Here is an 18953-nt window from a genome sequence, read left to right on the forward strand (position 1 = left end):
AGATTAGGACAGTATCATATTGACACATGAATAAATAGGCATCCATGAAAAAAGCCTGGAAATGTACACCAGTATATGATAAAGGTAGCAACTCAGATAAAGGCAGGGAAATGGACAAGTCAGTATATGCTATGGGGACAACTTATATGCTGTCATGACAGACTTATATCTGGAGGAATTCCAAAGAGATCAAAGACTTAAATTCTGAAGATGATATTTAAAAGTGCCAGAAGAAAACTTCTGTGGGTTCTTTTATACTCTTGGGATGGGGAAGACTTTCTGTTACTCTGACATGAAATCCCAAAACCGCAAAAGAAAAGTTTCGTAACTTTGACTACACTGAAATGAAAGATGTGTGCTGGCAAAAACACCAAAGTCCAATGAGAAACCTAGCAAAAATGATTTGCCCTTCATATCCTAGATAACAGGCTAATTTTCTGAGTATTTAAAGAGTGTACAGACATCAAGAAGAAAAAGCCACAACTCATAAAAATAGGGAAAATATTTGTTATACATAACTTATAGTAAAAGAAGGATGAAGAACTCTTAAATGTCTGACAGGATGCTCTGCCTCATTCTCAGTAAGAGAAAGTCAGTCAAACCATCCTGAGATGTAATTTTTACCTATGAGACCGGCATCCCTGTAGGAGTGGACAAGACACAACTAGCAGTGCTGTGGAGAACAGGCGGATGGCTGGGTAGGACGTAATTCTGAATCCCTCTGAGGGTGAGCAGTTTGGCAGTATCTACAAAACTGCAAAGGCCTCTATCCTGTGACTTAGCAATTCTGTTCTGAAGAATGTATTCTATAAACTCTCACATGTGAAATGACGTATGTATGAGCTTAGGTATCACAGCATTGTTTGCAACAGTAACAAGATTGGAGACCTAAATGTCCATCAAGAAGGGGAGAGTAAGGGGCGCCTGGGTGGCTCAGTCGTTAAGCGTCTGCCTTCGGCTCAGGTCATGACCCCAGGGTCCTGGGATCGAGCCCCGCATCGGGCTCCCTGCTCGGCGGGAAGCCTGCTTCTCCCTCTCCCACTCCCCCTGCTTGTGTTCCCTCTCTCACTGTCTCTCTCTGTCAAAAAAAAAAAAAAAAATCTTAAAAAAAAAGGGGGAAAGTAAAATAAATTACCACTCTCCAATAGAAAACACAGAACTAAAAAAAAGAAGGGGGCTCCCGGGTAGCTCAGTCAGCTGAGCATCAGACTCTTGATTTCTGCTCAGGTTGTGATCTCAGAGTTGTGGGATCGAGCCCTGCATCAGGCTCTGCGCTGTGTGTGGAGTGTGCTTAAGGCTTAAGTCTCTCTCCCTTTGCCCCCCCGCCCCCCCATTCTCTCTCTAAAAATAAATCTTTAAAAAAAATGAGGAGGAGGGAATGGGAGAGGGGGAGGTAAGAATAAAAAGAGCAAGTAAGCGCCTCAGAAAGAGATACGGAAAGATCTCAAAGATAGAGTAAATGGTAAACAAACAAACAAAAAAGAGATACAAGGAAATATGTACAGTGAGCTACCACTTGTGTAAAACAGGAGGGGAAAATAAGTATGGTTAGATAGTTCTGTGGGTGCAAAAGTAGTTACTAGAAGGATAATCCAGAAACCAATTAACCGTGATTCTTAGTTGAGGGGCAGAGCGGGCAAGGTGGTACCTGAGCAGATGGGACAGGAGTGATTGATTTATTTTAGTGTCTACCTTTTATATTTTGTAAATGTTTGAACTACGTGAAGGTATTACTTTTGAATTTAAGAAAAAATAACATTCCTCTGGTTTAAACAAGCTAATGCCTGTGAGGAAAGAAAATTTTTTTTTATACTTGTGATTCATAATGTTGAAGCAAAAAAAGTGCACGTACATATGACACACTTTCCATAAAGGTAAATATCTGCAGGAAGGAAGCACGGTTGCAACAGTCTTGCCTTAGAGTTTGGCACGTGGCTTGGCTGGGCGGTGATCTGCTGAAGCAAGAGCCACGGCCTTGATTATAGGGGTGGGGGCGGATAAACGCGCCACAGCCGCCCAGCCCAGCCTGTTCTCACCGGCCCGCAGGGACAGGTCCCCCCACACAGGCCACCGCCCGTTCCGTGGGCACACACACCCCACGGGCGTCCACCCTTGAGCCTACCCCGAGCCCTTACCTCTACTTCCCCTGCCTCCTGCTGCGGTATAGCCAGCCCTTCTTGCACGTCTGGCATGACACTGCTGGAACTCTCTCTGATGAAAGCGTCTCCAGCGTGCTAAACACGCACGCCCAGCAAAGACCACACAACAGCAGTGGCAGCCCCATAACACGCTTGAGAAGGGCGTGAGCCCCACGTGTGTTCTTTCCGTGATGAGTAAGAAGAGCTCTTAGATGGCAGGAGAAGATGTTCCAACTGGGTCCTAGGCGCAGCAGGGCCTTGTCTCAGCTGCTGGTGCGCAAATCCCTGACCTCCTCGGATTCGGTTTCCTCCACCATATAAAGGGGGGTGTTCTGGCTGCCGCATGCGTTGTGAGGACCAAGCGAGGCCCTGCGGGGGGACATGTGAAGGAAAAGTGTTCATGTTTTTCCCCTCTCTGGGTCATGCAGATGTTGACTTTGTAATCTTAAGCTCTCCTTGAACTATCAGGAGAAGGTTCTAGCCTAACTGAAACTTGTTGCGGGTATATAGGGTTTTGTGTAACTACCTCATCCTCTGCCCAGGCTTCCCAGGCTCGGCAGGAATATCTCGAGAATCACGTCCAGGCACAGTCGTCGGCCCTGGACAGTTTCAATGCCACGAACTCAGCCTTAACGTCGGACTCCATCGGCCTGCAGGTACTCATCTGCTCACTGTTAGCCTGGGGGCCCTCTGTTGCGGGGGCAGGCACGCCTCACCAGGTGTGGGCCCTGTGCCTTTGTAGAAAAGCAAGTCACGGGATGTCTTCAGAACATTATGCATCGGGATCCTTCAGGCATGGCCCCAGTAAAGACCCCGCCAGGACGTGAAGGAAATGAAAGGAAGTGCTTCCGAGCGGAGGCTCTCAACCTTTGAGTTGAATTTGTTTTTGCCTTTGTTAAAATGGGAGTTTAGATCCTGAGCTCCATGCTAGAGGCGGCCCTTTCTCCAGCAGATACCCAAGTGGGTCTTGCGAGTCAGTGCCTAGAACAGCACATCAGCCCCTGCTCCCTGTAGCCCCGGTTTCAGGAAGCCCCACCCAGGCACAAGACAGACAGACTTAATCACAGGCGGTCTGTAGTCCTGCGTGGCAAGGAGCTCCCAGAGGCTGTGAAGCACGTTTCCCTAACTTAGAAATTATTTCGCAAGAAAAGAAATCCTATGCATGCCGACAGGGAAGCAGAGAGACTCGGGGTCCTCCAGATGTGTGTTGTCAATCCACTTCTGCTTCCGATTGCTCTCGTGAGTAATCTGATTTGCTGGGAGCTCACCAGGCCAGTGCCACCTGCTGTCACCCTTCTGGCTGAGTCCTGCGTCTCCTATGCAAATTAACCTGGAAGTGTTCAGGACAGAGTGTTAACATTCACCAGAAACAGCTTCCTTGGCTTTAGTTTCCAGATATGCAAACAATCGTTTCTGCCTCTCCTCCAAGTTCATTTGGCTCTTATCTTTTTACCCTCCTCTTAAAGGTCCCACGGCTATTACTGTCCTTCCCAGTTCTACGCAAATGACTCGTCAGATAAACAGATTTTCATGTTGGGATCATCCCCTTCCCCATGAACCTAATGTTGTCCAGTAACAGCTGTTAGAGCAGCAGTGCCAACCACACAGAGTGGGCGCAGCAGTGGGCCCCGGTGGCTGGGAGGCCATTTCTGGTGCGGTCTCGGAGCCTCTCCCTTTTCCTGCTCCTTCTTAGTGCACGCCCAGTTTCCCCTGGCCTCCAGCCTGGCCCTGCTCTGGGTCTGGTTTAGTCAGTAGCCTTGGCTTTCCCTTCCTGCTGCCATCCAGAGGGGTTGGCCAGGCTCCCTTTCCTTCTCTCTGGGGCATCTTCTCACTCCTGGCTAACTGGGAGATGCTGCACCTCCCCTGAGCTCAGACCTGGTTGGTACAGGTACTGACTTTCTGGTTTTTCTTCCCCACCGTTACTTCCGATCTGCCATCCCACTGGCGCCCCAGGCCGTGAGGTCAGCTGTTAGAACAGGGTCAGGGGTGACCCAGGTACCCTGACTGGTTGCTAGTTATGGTCCAGCCTCTTGGCCCGGGGCAGACTGAGGAGCTTTATCATGAAAAGATTAAAAATTATTGTTAAAAAGAAGAAGAGGGAGAAAAAGAAAAGAAAGGCACCATATCACAGCCAGGAAATTCAAGTGAGTCTGAAGATAGTTGGTTTCTTAATTCTGCAAGGCCCTGACCTCTCCCATTGCCCAGACGGTCCCATTTTCATTATTATTGACCGTGAGACCAGACCCTTGGTTTGATTTCACAGAAAGTCAGAATGGGAAGGAACTGCTGATCTCCAGTCCCCTTGTTTTATGGATCAACAGGCTGAGGCCAGCAGAGAGAAATGACTGGAACAAGGTGTCTAGCTAAGTAGCAGAGCCAGGATTAGAACTCTGGTCTCTGGGTCCAGATGTAGGCTCATGAGCACAAGAGTTGTATCTGTAAAGCCAGCGGGCCTTGGAGAGAGGGTGGTAGGGCCAGGTGGTTTCGAAAGCCCCTTGCAGCTCAAATATTTTCTGATTCTGTGCTTCCAAATGGCTTCTGTATATTCTTTAATGTCAGTGTACCTCCATCAAAAGTCTTTTCTCCTGATTCAAGGAGGTTTAGGAATGAGAGGCTTTTTATCCAAAGGGGAGGCTAAGGACTTGAGGAAGCTTCAGGGACTGATCATCTACAAAGAAGAAAGGTGTTAAAAAATGGGTCCAACACCAGAGTTTCCATGTCTAACTTGAAAGTGAACACAACTTGGGGAGGTGGTAGATGGTGCCCATAACCCAGTCCCCAGTGGTAAGAATTCGGGTTATGGAGGCCATTCTCTGTATGAGGAGTTGACCAAGTAGAACCCAAAGCATTAACTAACACCAGTATTAATGTAATCGTTCTTGCTCCAGTGTGTGGCCTGGAGCAGTAATCAACAGGCTTTTGACGCTTGTCAGGCACCTGTCCAGAGTCACCAAACTCTGCTCCCTGGTGCCCCTTCATCACCACCGTTCTCTAAGAGGGGAAGGTGACGCCCTTGCAGGCATTACCAGCACCTCAGCCGTGCTGTCCCGTGCTGACAGGCAGTCCACAAACACAGCAGTGACGGCCCCTTTAAGGAAGAAGGGCAAGACCTCCATTCTCCACAACACGTTTTGTTTTTCGATTTTGTTGTGGGAATTTGAAAGATACAGAAGACACAGGGAAGGAAACAGATATCCTCCATAATCCTCCCACATAGCAATAACCTATTATTTGGATTTTGGTGAAATTCATCCTAGTCTTTAAAGTTTCTCTGCATAAACACATTTGAATAAATGCTTATACATTTTCCTTCTCAAAATGGGATTTGTTCTAGCCTTACTATTTTCAAAACTCAATTTTTTTCTATGTGAAATGATGCATTATGAACACTTTTCCTTGGAAAGACTCCATTTTAGGCTGTTTCCGTCCATCCTAAGCAGCGGGCAGAGGCTCGCTGGGTGGGCAGAGGCTCGCTGACCTCTTGCCCACGGCTGGGGGGACCCTCAGCCCCTCAGACACCAGCGTCCTGGCTTGCAACTGCCGGGGCCTGACCTCTCTTTCAATGGTTAAGGGCAAAGGGACATCCCGGTGCATGACTCTGGCCATGTTTACTCACATTGCCGGATCTGGTTTTGATTTCTTTTCCATGTCCCTAGAAAACCCTGGTGGATGTTACTTTGGAAAATAGCAGCATTAAGGATCAAATGAGAGATCTGCAGCAGACCTACGAAGCATCCATGGGCCAGCTGCGGGAAAAGCAGAGGCAGCTGGAGGTAGCGCAAGTTGAAAACCAGCTGCTGAAGATGAAGGTAAAGTGGGGGAGCACTGATGTCCCCCTGACCCTTCTCTTCTTTCCTGTTTCTCCTCTCTCTTCCCATCTTCGGTAATTCCATCTCCTTTCCCACATTTTTGTGGCCAACTCCACAGGGCCGGGCTTGAGGGCACCGAGGGGGTTTCTGTGTTCGCTGCTGTCAGTCTAGATTGGGGTGCCCCATGAACACCCCCAGTGGGCACTCCTGCCCCGGCCCCGGTGGCCTCAAGGGCTGCTGAGACCATCGTCAGGGCGCCGCTGTCACATACTGAGAGGGCCCTGGGGGTGCCCACAGGCCTGGGACTTCAGAAGCTTCACTATTTAGATTTTCTCTGACGTCTCAAGGTCTTTCTCTCTGGCGTGAGAAGAAAGAGCCTGAGAGCACGCAGGAAGAAGATCCGTGGGTGACTGAGGGCTCCGGGCAGTGTCCCTCTTGTCCACCAGGCTGCGCCTCTTCCTCAGTGGGGCTTCTCCTGCCTTGGAGGTGTTAGAGCCCCTTCCGGATATGAAGCCTGGATTGATCTCCTACCCCCTGGTAGGAGCAGACCCCTGGGTGGCTCATAGAAGGCACTCAGTAAATTACTTCCTGAATGAATTTGTTCGTACTTAAGTCTGTGGCTTTACAATTGTGTTCAACACAGCAGTAGGCAATCCTAGGGGAGAGTACCTCCTAGGTAGTGTATCCATATAATCTATTGCTCAAACCAGAATACATTTGGGAGTGAAAGTGGTGCTATTAAGAATTGAGTTGGGGGGGGGGGGGGCGCCTGGGTGGCTCAGTCAGTTGGGCGCCTGACTCTTGGTTTCGGCTCAGGCCATTATCTCAGGGTCGTGGGATGGAGCCCTGCGTTGGGCTCCGTGCTCATCGGGGAGTCTGCTGAGGATTCTCTCTCCCTCTCCCTCTGCCCTTCCCCCTGCTTGCACGCCCTCTCTCTCTCTCTCAAATAAATAATTTTTTTTAATTGAGTTAGGGACACACACAGGAACATGTGGTCCCCCTTCGTGTGGGGCTGCCTCACACGGAGGGAGGGGTTGCCACATTTCACTGTGTTGTCACTGTGATTGTAACCCCATGGGCTTGGGCCCGCACAGTCTGCCTGGCCAAACACAAGCACCCTGACCAGATTGCTCAAGAGTAGATCAGCTCTTCTTTGCCTCACTTCAAACAGGGCAGCTCTTCTCTTTATTATTTCATATACTGTGTGTCTGAAGAAGAGTTAGCTTTGAAAAAAGGGGTGTGTTGCTGGACAAGCCAGAAAGTACCACTGACTTTCTCTTCCCTCCTGAGCTGGGCCCGCACAGGAACCAGGAGTCCCTGGCTGAGTGTTCCCCAGACCAGGTGAGAATGTTTCTAGATGCAATATTTAGGAAGGCACAAATGTATGGAAAGGCTGGCTCCAGATTTCTTACATGAGCTGAACTTAAGTCTCCCCTAGGTACTGTTTGGCCAGTGTAATTAATGGGACTGCTTCAACTCCACGTGGGCAACTTGCCTTCAAAGGCCTCCCCACTTCTCTGACATAACAAAATTTTAAAATAATGTATGCATGTGGTGGGCCGGGGCGGGGGGGGAAGAGCCAAACTGTATGAAAGGTAATCTAGAAATATGCCCGCACCATTTTACATTCTCACCAGCAGGGTGAGGTTTCTGATTTCTCGACATCCTCACCGACGCTTGTTACTGCCTCATTGCTGATGGCCATCCCAGGAGGGTGAAGTGTATCTCGTTGTGGCTTTGTGTTCTCTGATAACAGACAATGTTGAGCATATTTCATGCGCTTCTAGGTCATTTGTATATCTCTTCAAAGAAGAAATTTATCAGAGCCTTCACCCATTTTAAAATTGGATATTTTATTATTGAATTGGAAAAACTGCTTATATATTCTGGATACAAGTTACCAGATACGTGATTTGCAGATCTTTTCTCCTACTTTCTGGGTTGTCTTTTCACTTTCTTGATGGACTCCCTTGAAGCACAGAAGTTTTAATACTAAATACCGATGAAGTCTTTCTGTTTATCTTTTGTCATGTGTGCTTTTGGTATCCTAAGAAACCACTGCCTCACCAAAGGTCATAAAGATTTACCTTATGTTTTCTTAGAGGAGTTTTATAGTTTTGGCTTTTACATTTAAGCCTTTGATCCATTTTGGCTTAATTTTTGGCTGTGGTGCATTAGGCGTCTAACAGTGTTCTTTTGCATGTGGCTGTCCATTTGTCCCAGCACTGTTTGTCAAAAATACCATTCTTTTCCCATTGAATGGTCTTGGTAGGTAATTTCTTGAAATTTATTTTTTTTTATAACGCATAAACGATTTACTTAATTCAGAGTCAAATCTACAAAACAATATATTCAGAAATAGAATATCTGTAATACCCCCTTTTGTCTCTTATTCCTTCCTTCAATAGGTAACCTTCGAATTTTTGAATTTTATTGCTTATCCTACTCTGACCCAACTCTAATGATGTAGTGATCTTTTTGTCAGCCTACAACAGAATACTCCAGAATTAAAAAAGCATCTCTTTTGAGGTTAATTCGGGTGTGGAAATCTCATCCAGAAAAAAAAAGTTTGCTAAAATTGGTAACATAAAAGATAATAGAATTTCAAGATCAAAAGACATTAGGCAGGAAAAGTCCTTAAAAATGGGGATAAAGAAGACAGTGAAGCATGGTCGCATTTTAGAGAGAATTCAAAATCTTTTTAGAGATGGGGGAGGGACAGAAGGAGAGGGAGAGAGAGAATCTGCAGCAGGCTCCACACCCAGCGCAGAGCCAGACTTGGGGCTGGATCTCACAACCTTGAGACCATGACCTGAGCCGAAACTGAGTCAGACCCTTAACCGACTGAGCCAGCCGGTGCCCTGAGAGAATTCAGCTTAAAAGTGGCAAAACTGGGGGGACAGGGCTGATGCTTAGGTACATTTTTGTCTTTTGAAAAATTCACTCACGTGGAGGGTCTTTGTGTAAAGTACCGCTTTGTCTCTTTCTACCCATCGGCTAAGCCCCACCTTCTTGCTGTTCCCCTCCCAAGAGTTCCTGCCGCTCTGTCTCCTGCGCACGCGGTGAGAGGTGCTGGTTCCCTGGAGCCGGCAAAAGCCGGAGCTCTGACACGAGCATCTTTGTAGGTGGAATCCTCCCAGGAAGCCAACGCCGAGGTGATGAGAGAGATGACCAAGAGGCTGTACAACCAGTACGAAGAGAAGCTGCAGGAAGAGCGGCAGAACCACAGCGCTGAGATGGAGGCTCTCCTGGTGTGTATGTCACAGCCGCCGATGACGTGACAGACAATACTCGCTCCGTTATTGCTGGGAGGCTGAGGTAGCAGGGTTTCTGCTGGGAGGTGTCCACGGGCTCTAACGTGGGTGAGGGTCAAGGTGTTTATTCATTGGCTCACTCACTCCCCCACTCCTCCCTCCCTCCCTCCCTCTATGCATCCCCCTCCTTGCTCAGAGGAGCCCCCAGTCTCTGCCTCTGACCACACCCCTTCTCTGGCTGGGCTCCCCATTTGCCAGTCTCCCGGCTGGTCCTGGGCTCGCGTGCAGCTGTGCCCTTTCTCCCTCCATTTGCTCCCCTTTCCCCGAAATGCCCTTGTTCCCTGCCCTTGCTCCTCCCTGAGCTCCTGCAAAGCCTTGAAAATGCCACCCTCCCCATGCATGAAGTCTCTGCCGTCCGTGAGAAGTGTCCTCTGTGTTGGGAATCCCACACTCTGCGCTCTTCACTGTGGCGTTCTGTGGTCCCTGTTACTAGAGTTGGACTGTACACCTCACATCCTGGCTTCTCTAGGAGCGAGTGTGGGTTCCTTGAAGGCCGGGAGTCCGCGCCTGCCTTATCTTGTGTTCTTAAAGCTCCATAAATGCGCTGAATGGTTGACCGAGTTTTGGGGCTTTGCAATATGGCAGAAGGGTCTAGGCATTCTGCATTCAATTCCAGATATGGCCCTACTTCCCTTTATATTGTTGGCAAATACACTGACACACTGACACTGGGGTGTCCGAGAAAAGCCAGCCTGACACTTTGAGCATCCAGTCAAGGGAGAAATAACATTTGCAGGCTTGTTTTTTTTAAGACATAAGGAGTCGGGGGGAAAAAAGAACTGGGCCCATTAAAAAGCCACACGATGTTTATTTCCAGGTGAGAATCAGCATCATGGGAGTCCCTGATCTGAGTTCATTACACTCCTAGGCCCCAAGGGTGTGCTTTTAGAGAGACATCATGATTTAGCAAGGCTGGCGCTGTTTGGACCATAGTTAGCAGCCTCGGGACTCCAAGGCTGTGCTGAGAACAATGTACTTCTTTTGCAGGAAGAAACCAAGAATTTTCTGAAAGCTATTGAAGAAGCCAATAAAAAGATGGAAGCGGCAGAGATCAGCCTCGAGGAGAAGGACCAGAGGATCGGAGAGCTGGACAGGCTGATTGAGCGCATGGAAAAGGTAACAGACACTGCTCTGGGCCCAGCGCCCACTTGCCCAGACTCCCGCCCCTCTGTGGTCCCGGCAGGCCTGTCTGAAGGTGTGAGGTGCCTTCAGCACCCATCCTGCCCGTCCCTCCAATTTGTGATTGAAACAGGAAAGACAAAGCTATAAAATAAAGGGTGAGGAGGTCCGACAAAGTTCTCATCTTTCCTATGGTAACTATTTTGATACTTTAAAAAACATTCTGTATATAATTATTTACAAAAACTAGTATTTTCGCACCCTGCTTCGCTGGGGTCCCAAGCACGAACTTCCATTTACTCATCGAGTAACCAAGCCTTCTTTGAGTGTTCCATCCATACCCTGAGTGGGCATGCATCTGGAAGGTTGGCTTTTCTTGGACACCCCACATCTGCCAGCCAAGTGGAGGACACCCTGTTTCTGTGGGCGTGGGTGGGGATGGGGTGGGTGGGGGAAGGCAGGAGCTCAGCTGAGGTAATGAAGCCAGTTGAGAGCAAGGGAGGAAGCCGGACGTTAGGCAAAACATGGAAAACGGGATGAAGGGGTGGGAAAGAGGAAAGAGAAGAAGCAGGAAAGAAGAAAAAGGCAGGGTGACCTTTAGCAGGTGACAGCTGACTTCTGGGGGAGGGTAGTTTGGGGACAAGGCTGTGGCTGGTTTCTGGAGAATGGCTCTCAGCAGCATGTGGGTCTGCAGGGCAGTGGCCGCCTGCCAAGACTGTGACATCAGAGCCCCCGGTAACGCATGCTGAGCAACCCCCTTGTTGGTGATGAGCCAGGGAGAATGACAGTGTACGCAAGGTCAACACGGGGGCTTCCAGTGATTCTGAGAGAGGTCTGTCTCCTCACCTCTGGTATCTGCAGCGAAGACCCCCCCTACGGTCCCCTGATGAGGCAAGGTGTAACCAGGGTGGGGATGGCATGAAACTTCGTACTCTGGAGCTTCGGGGCTTGTGGGGGCTCCCACTTTAGGCAATGTCTTTGGGAGGGACTTGAACAAAGTGAAGAGTCCATCAGTGTCACCTCTCCTCCTTGGGAAAACAGAATCCTATTTTTTATTGAAGAGAAGAGGGTAAAGCAGCATGCTTAAGACTAACATCAGGATTGGTTGGCAGTGGTAGTAAAGATTGGACAGTGATGGCATTTTCTAGAACTTAGGTGAGCTTTCTCCCATATTCCCTCTCCCTGGCAACAGTAGAAGATACTGGTCATGTGAATGCTCCCTATGGGTGACAGATTCTCCTGCCATATTCAGGCACAAAGTGAGCGGGCAGCCTGGTTTGGGTAGGAAGCCAACTTCCTGCCCATGAGGTGGCTAAAAATATGGGTTTTAGAATCAGATAGACCTAGGGTTTGAATCTTGCCCTCTTTCTAGTTGTGGGCAGTTACTTGACTCTTCCAAACTGAGTTTCCTCTTCTGTAACATGCTGATACTCATCATTCTTCTGCTTAAGGCGCTGTGAGCAGTAAACGAAAAAAGTCCACACACAGTGCCTAGCCCAGTGCCTGGCATATAGTCATGGCTCAAAAATGTGGGGCTCCGATTTTTACTTTGTTACAGACTTGTCTATGTCTCTGCCCCCAGAGTCAGCTTTTTTTTAGCTGGACTTTTTTTTTTCTAGCTTATCTTCTTTGTACCCTTGGGATTCTGAAAATAGTATTTTTCCCCCACTGATTTCCCCATGGAGCCTGTGTGAGAGGAGATGGGCGGGAGGCCGGGGAGGGAGGAGGGTCAGCCTTCCCTGCCAGCATTTATGGGACACACGGTGTTCCCCAAGTCCCATTGGCTTTTTCTGTAGTGAATGAAAATGGATTGTCCTTTCTCTAAATCCCCTTTCCCATTTAGGCGAGAGATAGGCTTGCTTTATTTCGCTAGGATTAGGTAGTCCAGTTGACTGCTGCTTCTCCCTCAGAGATCCCCGTTTCAGAGCAGAAGAGGTCAGATGCCTCTCCCACACCCCGTGAGCAGCGTTTCCCCAGGCATGAACGCTGGCAGCGTCCTAGCCTGCTTGTGCCTATTTTTGGATTTTCAAAACACCTTTTTTTTTTTTTTCCTGATTAGTAGAAACCTTTTAAGGAGTGTGACCTCTCAGGGACCCTGCTGCAGGAGAGGTGATAGTCTGCTTGGGTGGTGGTTTCACGGGCATATACAAATGTAAGAAATCATCATGTAGTGTGCTTTTAGGATTTGTTGTACTTCAATTTAGAAAAAAAAATCGAACTTTTAAAGTGTGTCAGAAGTGAGGCCTTACCCTGCTCTATAACGGCTTTTTTTGGGCGTCTGCCATGGGGGTGCTCGTTTCTGAAAGGTCCATCACTATTATTTCAGGGCTGTTGTAGACTTCCAGCCAGCAGCGAACCATGCTGTGTCTTTGCTGGAGAGATTTAAGAGCAAAAACAGATCCTCCCTAAAAGTTGGTCTTCCTTGACGATGCTAAATCCATCAATGATAATGTATACTCTTCCTGCGAGGGCGGATTGTTGCCCCATCTCTTCAGTCTGTTCCTAGGGATACCACGGCTTGTAACTTCAGGAGTTATGGGAGTTAAAGTTTCAAAGATTTGCTTTTAATAATTTGGCAGTAAGAGTTTGTTGGGAGAATTTCTGAGAATGATGATGACGCACAGGAGTACTTAGGGCCTAATGTAAAATAATCTCCTGCCAATATAGTGAACAGGCTTTGATAAATTTCATTTGAAGGAAATCTACGACACCAACATCTGTAACGTATTTCTAGAGCAGTTTTGGTTATGATGGGTGCTACATTTTTTTTTTTTTTTAAGATTTTATCTATTTATTTGACCAGCAGAGAGAGAACAAGCAGGAGGAGCAGCAGGGAGAGGGAGAAGCAGGCTCCCTGCTGAGCAGGGAGCCCAATGATGTGGGACTCGATCCCAGGACCCTGGGATAATGACCTGAGCCAAAGGCAGACGCTTAACCGACTGAGCCAGCCAGGCGCCCCTGGGTGCTCCGCTTTTATTAACATTTTCCACTTTGAAGAAATAATAGTCCATATTCTTACATTACCTTTTTTGGATAGACTTTTAAGTTTGCATATATAAAGCAAAGGGTACATATCTTTATGTGCAGTTTGATATATGTGCTAGTTTCCTATGGCTGCTATAATAAATCACCACTGTTAGTGGCTTAAAACAACCCCAATTTATTATCTTATAGTCCTGGAGATCAGAAGTGCTAAAATCAAGGTGCTGGCAGTGCTGGGTGCCTTTTGGAAGCTCTAGAGGAGAGTCCATTTGCTCAGCGTTTCTAACTTCTAGAGGCTGCCTGCATTCCTTGACTCAGGATTCCAGCCGGCAGCTTCAAAGCCAGCAGTGTGGCCCTTTCCAGGCTCTGTCTCTCTCCGGCTCCAGCCCTTCTTCCTCCTGCCAGTAAGGGCCCAGCTGGATAATCCAGGGTCATTCCGCCCCCCCCCCCCTTTTAAGACCCTTAACTTAATCCCCTCTGCAAAGTTCCTTTTTCTGGGTAAGGCAGCATATTCACAGGTCTCAGGCATTAGGATGTGGACATCATTGTAGGCGGGGGGCACCCATTATTATCCTGTCACAATACATTTTTACAAGTGAACCTATCTGTGTAAACACCACCAGGTTAGTACATAGGATATTACCCAAATTCCGGAGATGCAGAAAATAATCAAGAATTTTGCAATATCACAGGCCACTGACTTAAGAGTATGGATTTTCATTTTTTAGAACTATAAATTCTCACAAGATATCTGAACCTAAGAGGATGGAATACTTGTTTATTTATTTATTAAAGACTTATTTATTAGAGTGCGCACAAGCAGGGGGAGGGGCCGAGGCAGAGAGTGAATCCTCAAGCAGACTCTGTGCTGAGCGCAGAGCCCTGACATGGGGTTCGATCTCATGACCCTGAGATCATGACCTGAGCCAAAACCAAGAGTTGGACACTTAACGGACTGAGCCACCCAGGCGCCCCATTAAAAAGAAACCTTGAATGGCTTTATCTGGGGTATTTGTCTCTAATTCATCAATACATCCATAAACGTACACCAGGAGATGTGGCATTTTTGAGCTTGCTTTGGACTCTGGTGGGTGGATGCGTAGACCCCACTGGGAGTTCTATAGACTTGACCCCACTAGTGCTGGAATTGCTAGATATACATTCTCTGTCCAGCGTGGGACCCACTGCTTCAAATATCGGTGTCTGTTTTAGGAACGTCATCAGCTGCAACTCCAGCTCCTGGACCATGAAACAGAAATGTCAGGGGAGATAATGGATTCTGACAAGGAAAGGTAAGACGAATGCCCTTCAGCTTGTAATGGACGTGGACGGCGGACATGCTGTGTTTTTGTGGGCTCGCCAGGGCCTTGCAGTTTCCTTCATTTGGTCATCACTATTGCAGACTCCTACGTGTAAAAGTCTGCAGAGCTTCCACTACGGGTTGAGAGCTTCCGCTATGGGGCCAGTTTCTTTAGGAGCTCACAGCCACGTCTCGCAGCCCATGGCTGGTTGTTAACTGCAGAGAGACACAGCACAGGCTGTCTCGGGTGCAAAAGTTCAGTCTATAAATGTTCTCCATAACCTTCAACTCCACAGGATGCACCTTGTTGATGAGAAGACTCATTAGCTGTGACTAATACTTCTGCAATGGGAACTGATTTTAAAATGTCTTTTTTTGTTTCCATACATTGTTTGCTGAAACCTGGCCTTGTGCCCTGGCTGTCGGCATATAAAGCCCTGCATCGAAAATAATGGAGTAGTACGTGGTCTCCACTAGAAATCGGAAGGCAGAGAGGCCGTGCACGGCCCTCTGGTGAAGGAAAACAAGTTTGGGATGATTTGAGCAATTTGAGCCAATTGCTTAACCTTGCTGAGATTCCTTGCTTATCTGCAAATGGAGAATTCTTCTTAAAGGGGGAGGGGGTTACGGTGAGGAGGGCAGTGCCCGTCTCATTGGGTCACTAACTGTGAGGGAGCTGGGGGGCATGCTGCCTGCCACGTGGTTTGTGCTGAAAAATGTCTGTTTTCCTTCCTCTCTGCAACTTCAGACTTGGCGGTCTTCTGTAGACTTTAACGTAGCCTGGCAGAGAGGGGAGGGGTAAGCCGACCACCAGGCCCTCTGTCCACGGCTCCGTTCCAGTGGCCCCAAAGCACTGAAGAGTGTCTGCTGGTTCCTTTGGTTTCACTGAACCAAGCAAAGTCAGAGGATAGTTTGTGCTGTTTTAAGACAGAACTATGAAGCGTCTTAGGAAGCGGCCCCATCTGTTTTGATGCAGAGAAGTTCTTTCACTGTGTTTCCCAGTTTCCCAAAATAAATGGTGTGTAGGCAACTACAGTTCCAGACTTCCCAGGACTTGGCCCCTTGATTTCAGATACCGTGTTGTACTAGACTCCTCTCCTTCTCCTTTTTCCAGTTCAAGGCATTTGACTTGTATAATGTATAGTGTATAATATTGTATTAACTCCAGAACAGAGAGCCCCCCATTCTGTAAGTGGTGCCCCCAAAATTCTGTTTCAGGCCCTGGAAAGTAGTGTTGCTGTCCTTACACAAGGTAAACCTTGCAAGTGGGAGCTCGAGTAGGAGTCCCGTGTTCCTCCTGTGGTGGGGTGGTCGGCCACCTGGAGTGAATCCCCCCAGAGACCCATGGAGCAGGAAGAATGTGTGGTGGAGCTGCCTTTCGTGTTCTGGGCGATGGTCCCTTCAGCCGGGACTCCCAGCGCTGGTGGTGCTGCTCCGGTTGAGGACCCCATGGCTCGCTCTGCTCTTTGTGTTAGGTATCAGCAGCTGGAGGAGGCGTCTGCCAGCCTCCGGGAACGGATCCGGCACCTGGACGACATGGTGCATTGCCAGCAGAAGAAAGTCAAGCAGATGGTTGAGGAGGTAAGCCCCTGGCAAGGGTCACGGGCCAGGATGGCTGCCTGTCGTGGGGACATGTCAGCCCGAGAGCCAGCTCTGACTCTCAGCTCAGTTTTCCCTGGAGCATGAGCGAACGTACTCAGGCCACTGTCTTCATGGCCCAGAGGGAAATTTCCTCATATGGCATCCCCCCCGCCCCCCCCCGCCCCCCCGGCCGGGGACTGGTGATTATCCTTCTAATCAGATCAAAGGGTTACAGTGAAGAAGGCTGGGAAGCCGAGTTCATTAGCTCATGGCTTTCAGAGGGCAGCGACTCCCCAAGGGGGTGCCTACAGCTCAGGGGACCCGCGGGTGTGACAAGGAAAGTTTCCTTTAGCTCAGGTCTCTGTACTTGCTTGCACCTGGCTGTCTCTCTCCCGGGGGCCACTCCATCCTTTCTTCCCCGGTGGACAGGTGTCTCTTTTTCCCCTGCTCCCTGTCTGTGCCCCCCTCCTCTCCCCTCTTCCCTCATTCTCTTCTCCATTCTCTCTCTCCATCTGTCTGTGGGATGTCAGACCAAGTTGTATGTTTACTCTATGCTGGACATAGCTTATTTCTCTGTTTTTCTAAACGGAAACAGGTAAGTTGAACATTTATATTTCTGCCAGAGAAAAAAAGAAATCTTTTAACTGTGTTACTCTAATCTGTCTCTCTTTCTCGTGGAGATCGGTAGAAGAAAGCCCAAGCTGTGGTATAGCAAATCACATGTTACTGTATCTTTCTCGCTATTAATAAATCGGGTAGAAAAAAAGGAACAGTTAGTCCTAACGGTTATAAATTCCTGACGGTCTAATTCTCTATCTCGCATCGAAAGGGCTTTAATTTAATTAAACATTTGGTTGGCAGTGGAAAAACTGAGAAAAAAACATTTTCCTTATATTAAGCACTACACTGAGAAGTTACCTCTTAATGAATTATTGAAATTAAAAGCATGTCTACTAATAAATCACACACGTAACAAAGGGAAGATTAAAAGTATGTTTATGAATCTCTAAAATGTTGGCGATACTAGTGGAGTGAGGTTAAGGTCAGGGGATTGTGAGGTTGGGGAGGGATACTTTTTTTTCTCTTGTTGGATAAACATATATATTAGGTGAAATCTATTGCCTAAACAAGAATTGCAGTCATAGTGTGTCGACTCCTGTGAGTCTTATGTTGGCTCATCTGCGAGTGTCATGGAGCAGAATAGAAGAACGAGGAGCCCCTCTGCACTCTGACTGCACACCCAGGCAGGCGTGACCATGATGGGTAGATCCTGCCCAGGTGTCAACACTAGCTAGGTGTCAGGAGCACGTTTCCCCAGGAAAAGCATTGCTTCATCACACTTAAGTTAGCATCTCGGGGAACTATGGCTGTCAGATCATAGCTTTTCTGCTTCTGAATTTCACACACAAGAAGTCTAGGGCAAGGGTGTCCCTGTTTGCCCATGAGGCTCTTTGACTGTGGAGCCCTGCATTTCTCCCAACTCGCCACGGGGAGGTGGTGTGCATCGTTCTTAGATTTTACCTTAGCGAACCAGGGAACAAAAGCCTCCTACCGGTGGGCTTCTGTTTCAGTTATTATCTGTCAGGGTTTAAGATTGGGACCCCGATCAGAGATCCTTCTCCAAAAGACACTTTCAAGTGGTTTAGGATTCTTCTGTTTTCTAACTTGTGGAATATAATGGACATACCAATTTGAAGGGAGCAGGGGAAAATCGATATATGAAAATAGGGAAGCATATAAAGATCACTGTCCATGGGCCTTGCTTTTATACCTGTGATTTAATATCTCCCAAATAAGTTTCTCTAAGTCCGGACGATGTGGTCTAGAAGACACAGGCATCAGAATGAAATCGCAGGCTGAAATTTAGGACGGCATCATCAGAGTGAGCACTACCTCGGGGCCAGCTGGGTTTCAACAGTGCCTGGGCACTGGAAAGAAGAGAGACTTTATTCTAAATTTAAGCCACTACCTAAATCAGGTAGTAAGAATTAGTGTGTTTGCCCTGCATATCATGTTAACTTCCACCACAAAAGGATGGTTTAAAATCTCAATTGCTGCAGCCCTTGATGTGAATAAATTTTTTTTTTTTAAAGTTAGAAACATGGAAAAGGGACATCAACAGATGAGCACTTTTAGTGGAGCAGAGCCAGGTTGGAAAGGAGTTGAGAGCTCTAGTGATTCAGGGAGTGGCTGAAGGACTTGGGGGAGAGATGGCCAAGGAGAGGCCTGAGAGCTGAATTCACATCTCAGAATGTGTTCTTGTTTAGTATTACAATTGCAAGGCCAGGCCAGAAGCCCTGGGTGGAACTTGCAAAGAGGCAAATTTCAGCTTTTCGTTTCACATAAAGAAAACATTTCTAGGGTCGCCTGGGTGGCTCAGTCATTAAGCGTCTGCCTTCGGCTCAGGTCATGATCTGGGATCAAGCCCCGCATCAGGCTCCCTGCTCAGCGGAAAGCCTGCTTCTCCCTCTCCCACTCCCTCTGCTTGTGTTCCCTCTCTCACTGTGTCTCTCTCTGTCAAATAAATAAATAAAATCTTAAAAAAAAAAAAGCATTTCTAATATTGGCTGCCCTGGGAAGGTATTTATCCCTTCCTTATGGGTGCATTCCTTATGATCCAGGGCTTGAGCTAGAAGCTCTTTCTATAAAGAACGCTTTATTGTTTACGAGGCCATGCGATCTCAGCATTATCATTACTTTGCATAAGCAG

The 18953-nt window shown here is 47.9% G+C and overlaps 1 protein-coding gene across 2 annotated transcripts in view; it reads left to right on the top strand.

The window, feature by feature from the left end:
• Positions 1-18953, top strand: part of LOC113908686 (myocardial zonula adherens protein) — an 85815-nt gene that overhangs the window by 28957 nt on the left and 37905 nt on the right. For both annotated transcript variants that reach the window (XM_027568988.2, XM_027568989.2), the window contains exons 5-10: positions 2681-2794; positions 5795-5947; positions 9073-9198; positions 10249-10377; positions 14575-14654; positions 16138-16243. In XM_027568988.2, the coding sequence (XP_027424789.2) occupies positions 2681-2794; positions 5795-5947; positions 9073-9198; positions 10249-10377; positions 14575-14654; positions 16138-16243 (708 nt within the window). The remainder of the gene's footprint in view (positions 1-2680; positions 2795-5794; positions 5948-9072; positions 9199-10248; positions 10378-14574; positions 14655-16137; positions 16244-18953) is intronic.

This window comes from Zalophus californianus, chromosome 6, assembly GCF_009762305.2.
Source record: "Zalophus californianus isolate mZalCal1 chromosome 6, mZalCal1.pri.v2, whole genome shotgun sequence".
Classification (NCBI taxonomy): domain Eukaryota; kingdom Metazoa; phylum Chordata; class Mammalia; order Carnivora; family Otariidae; genus Zalophus; species Zalophus californianus.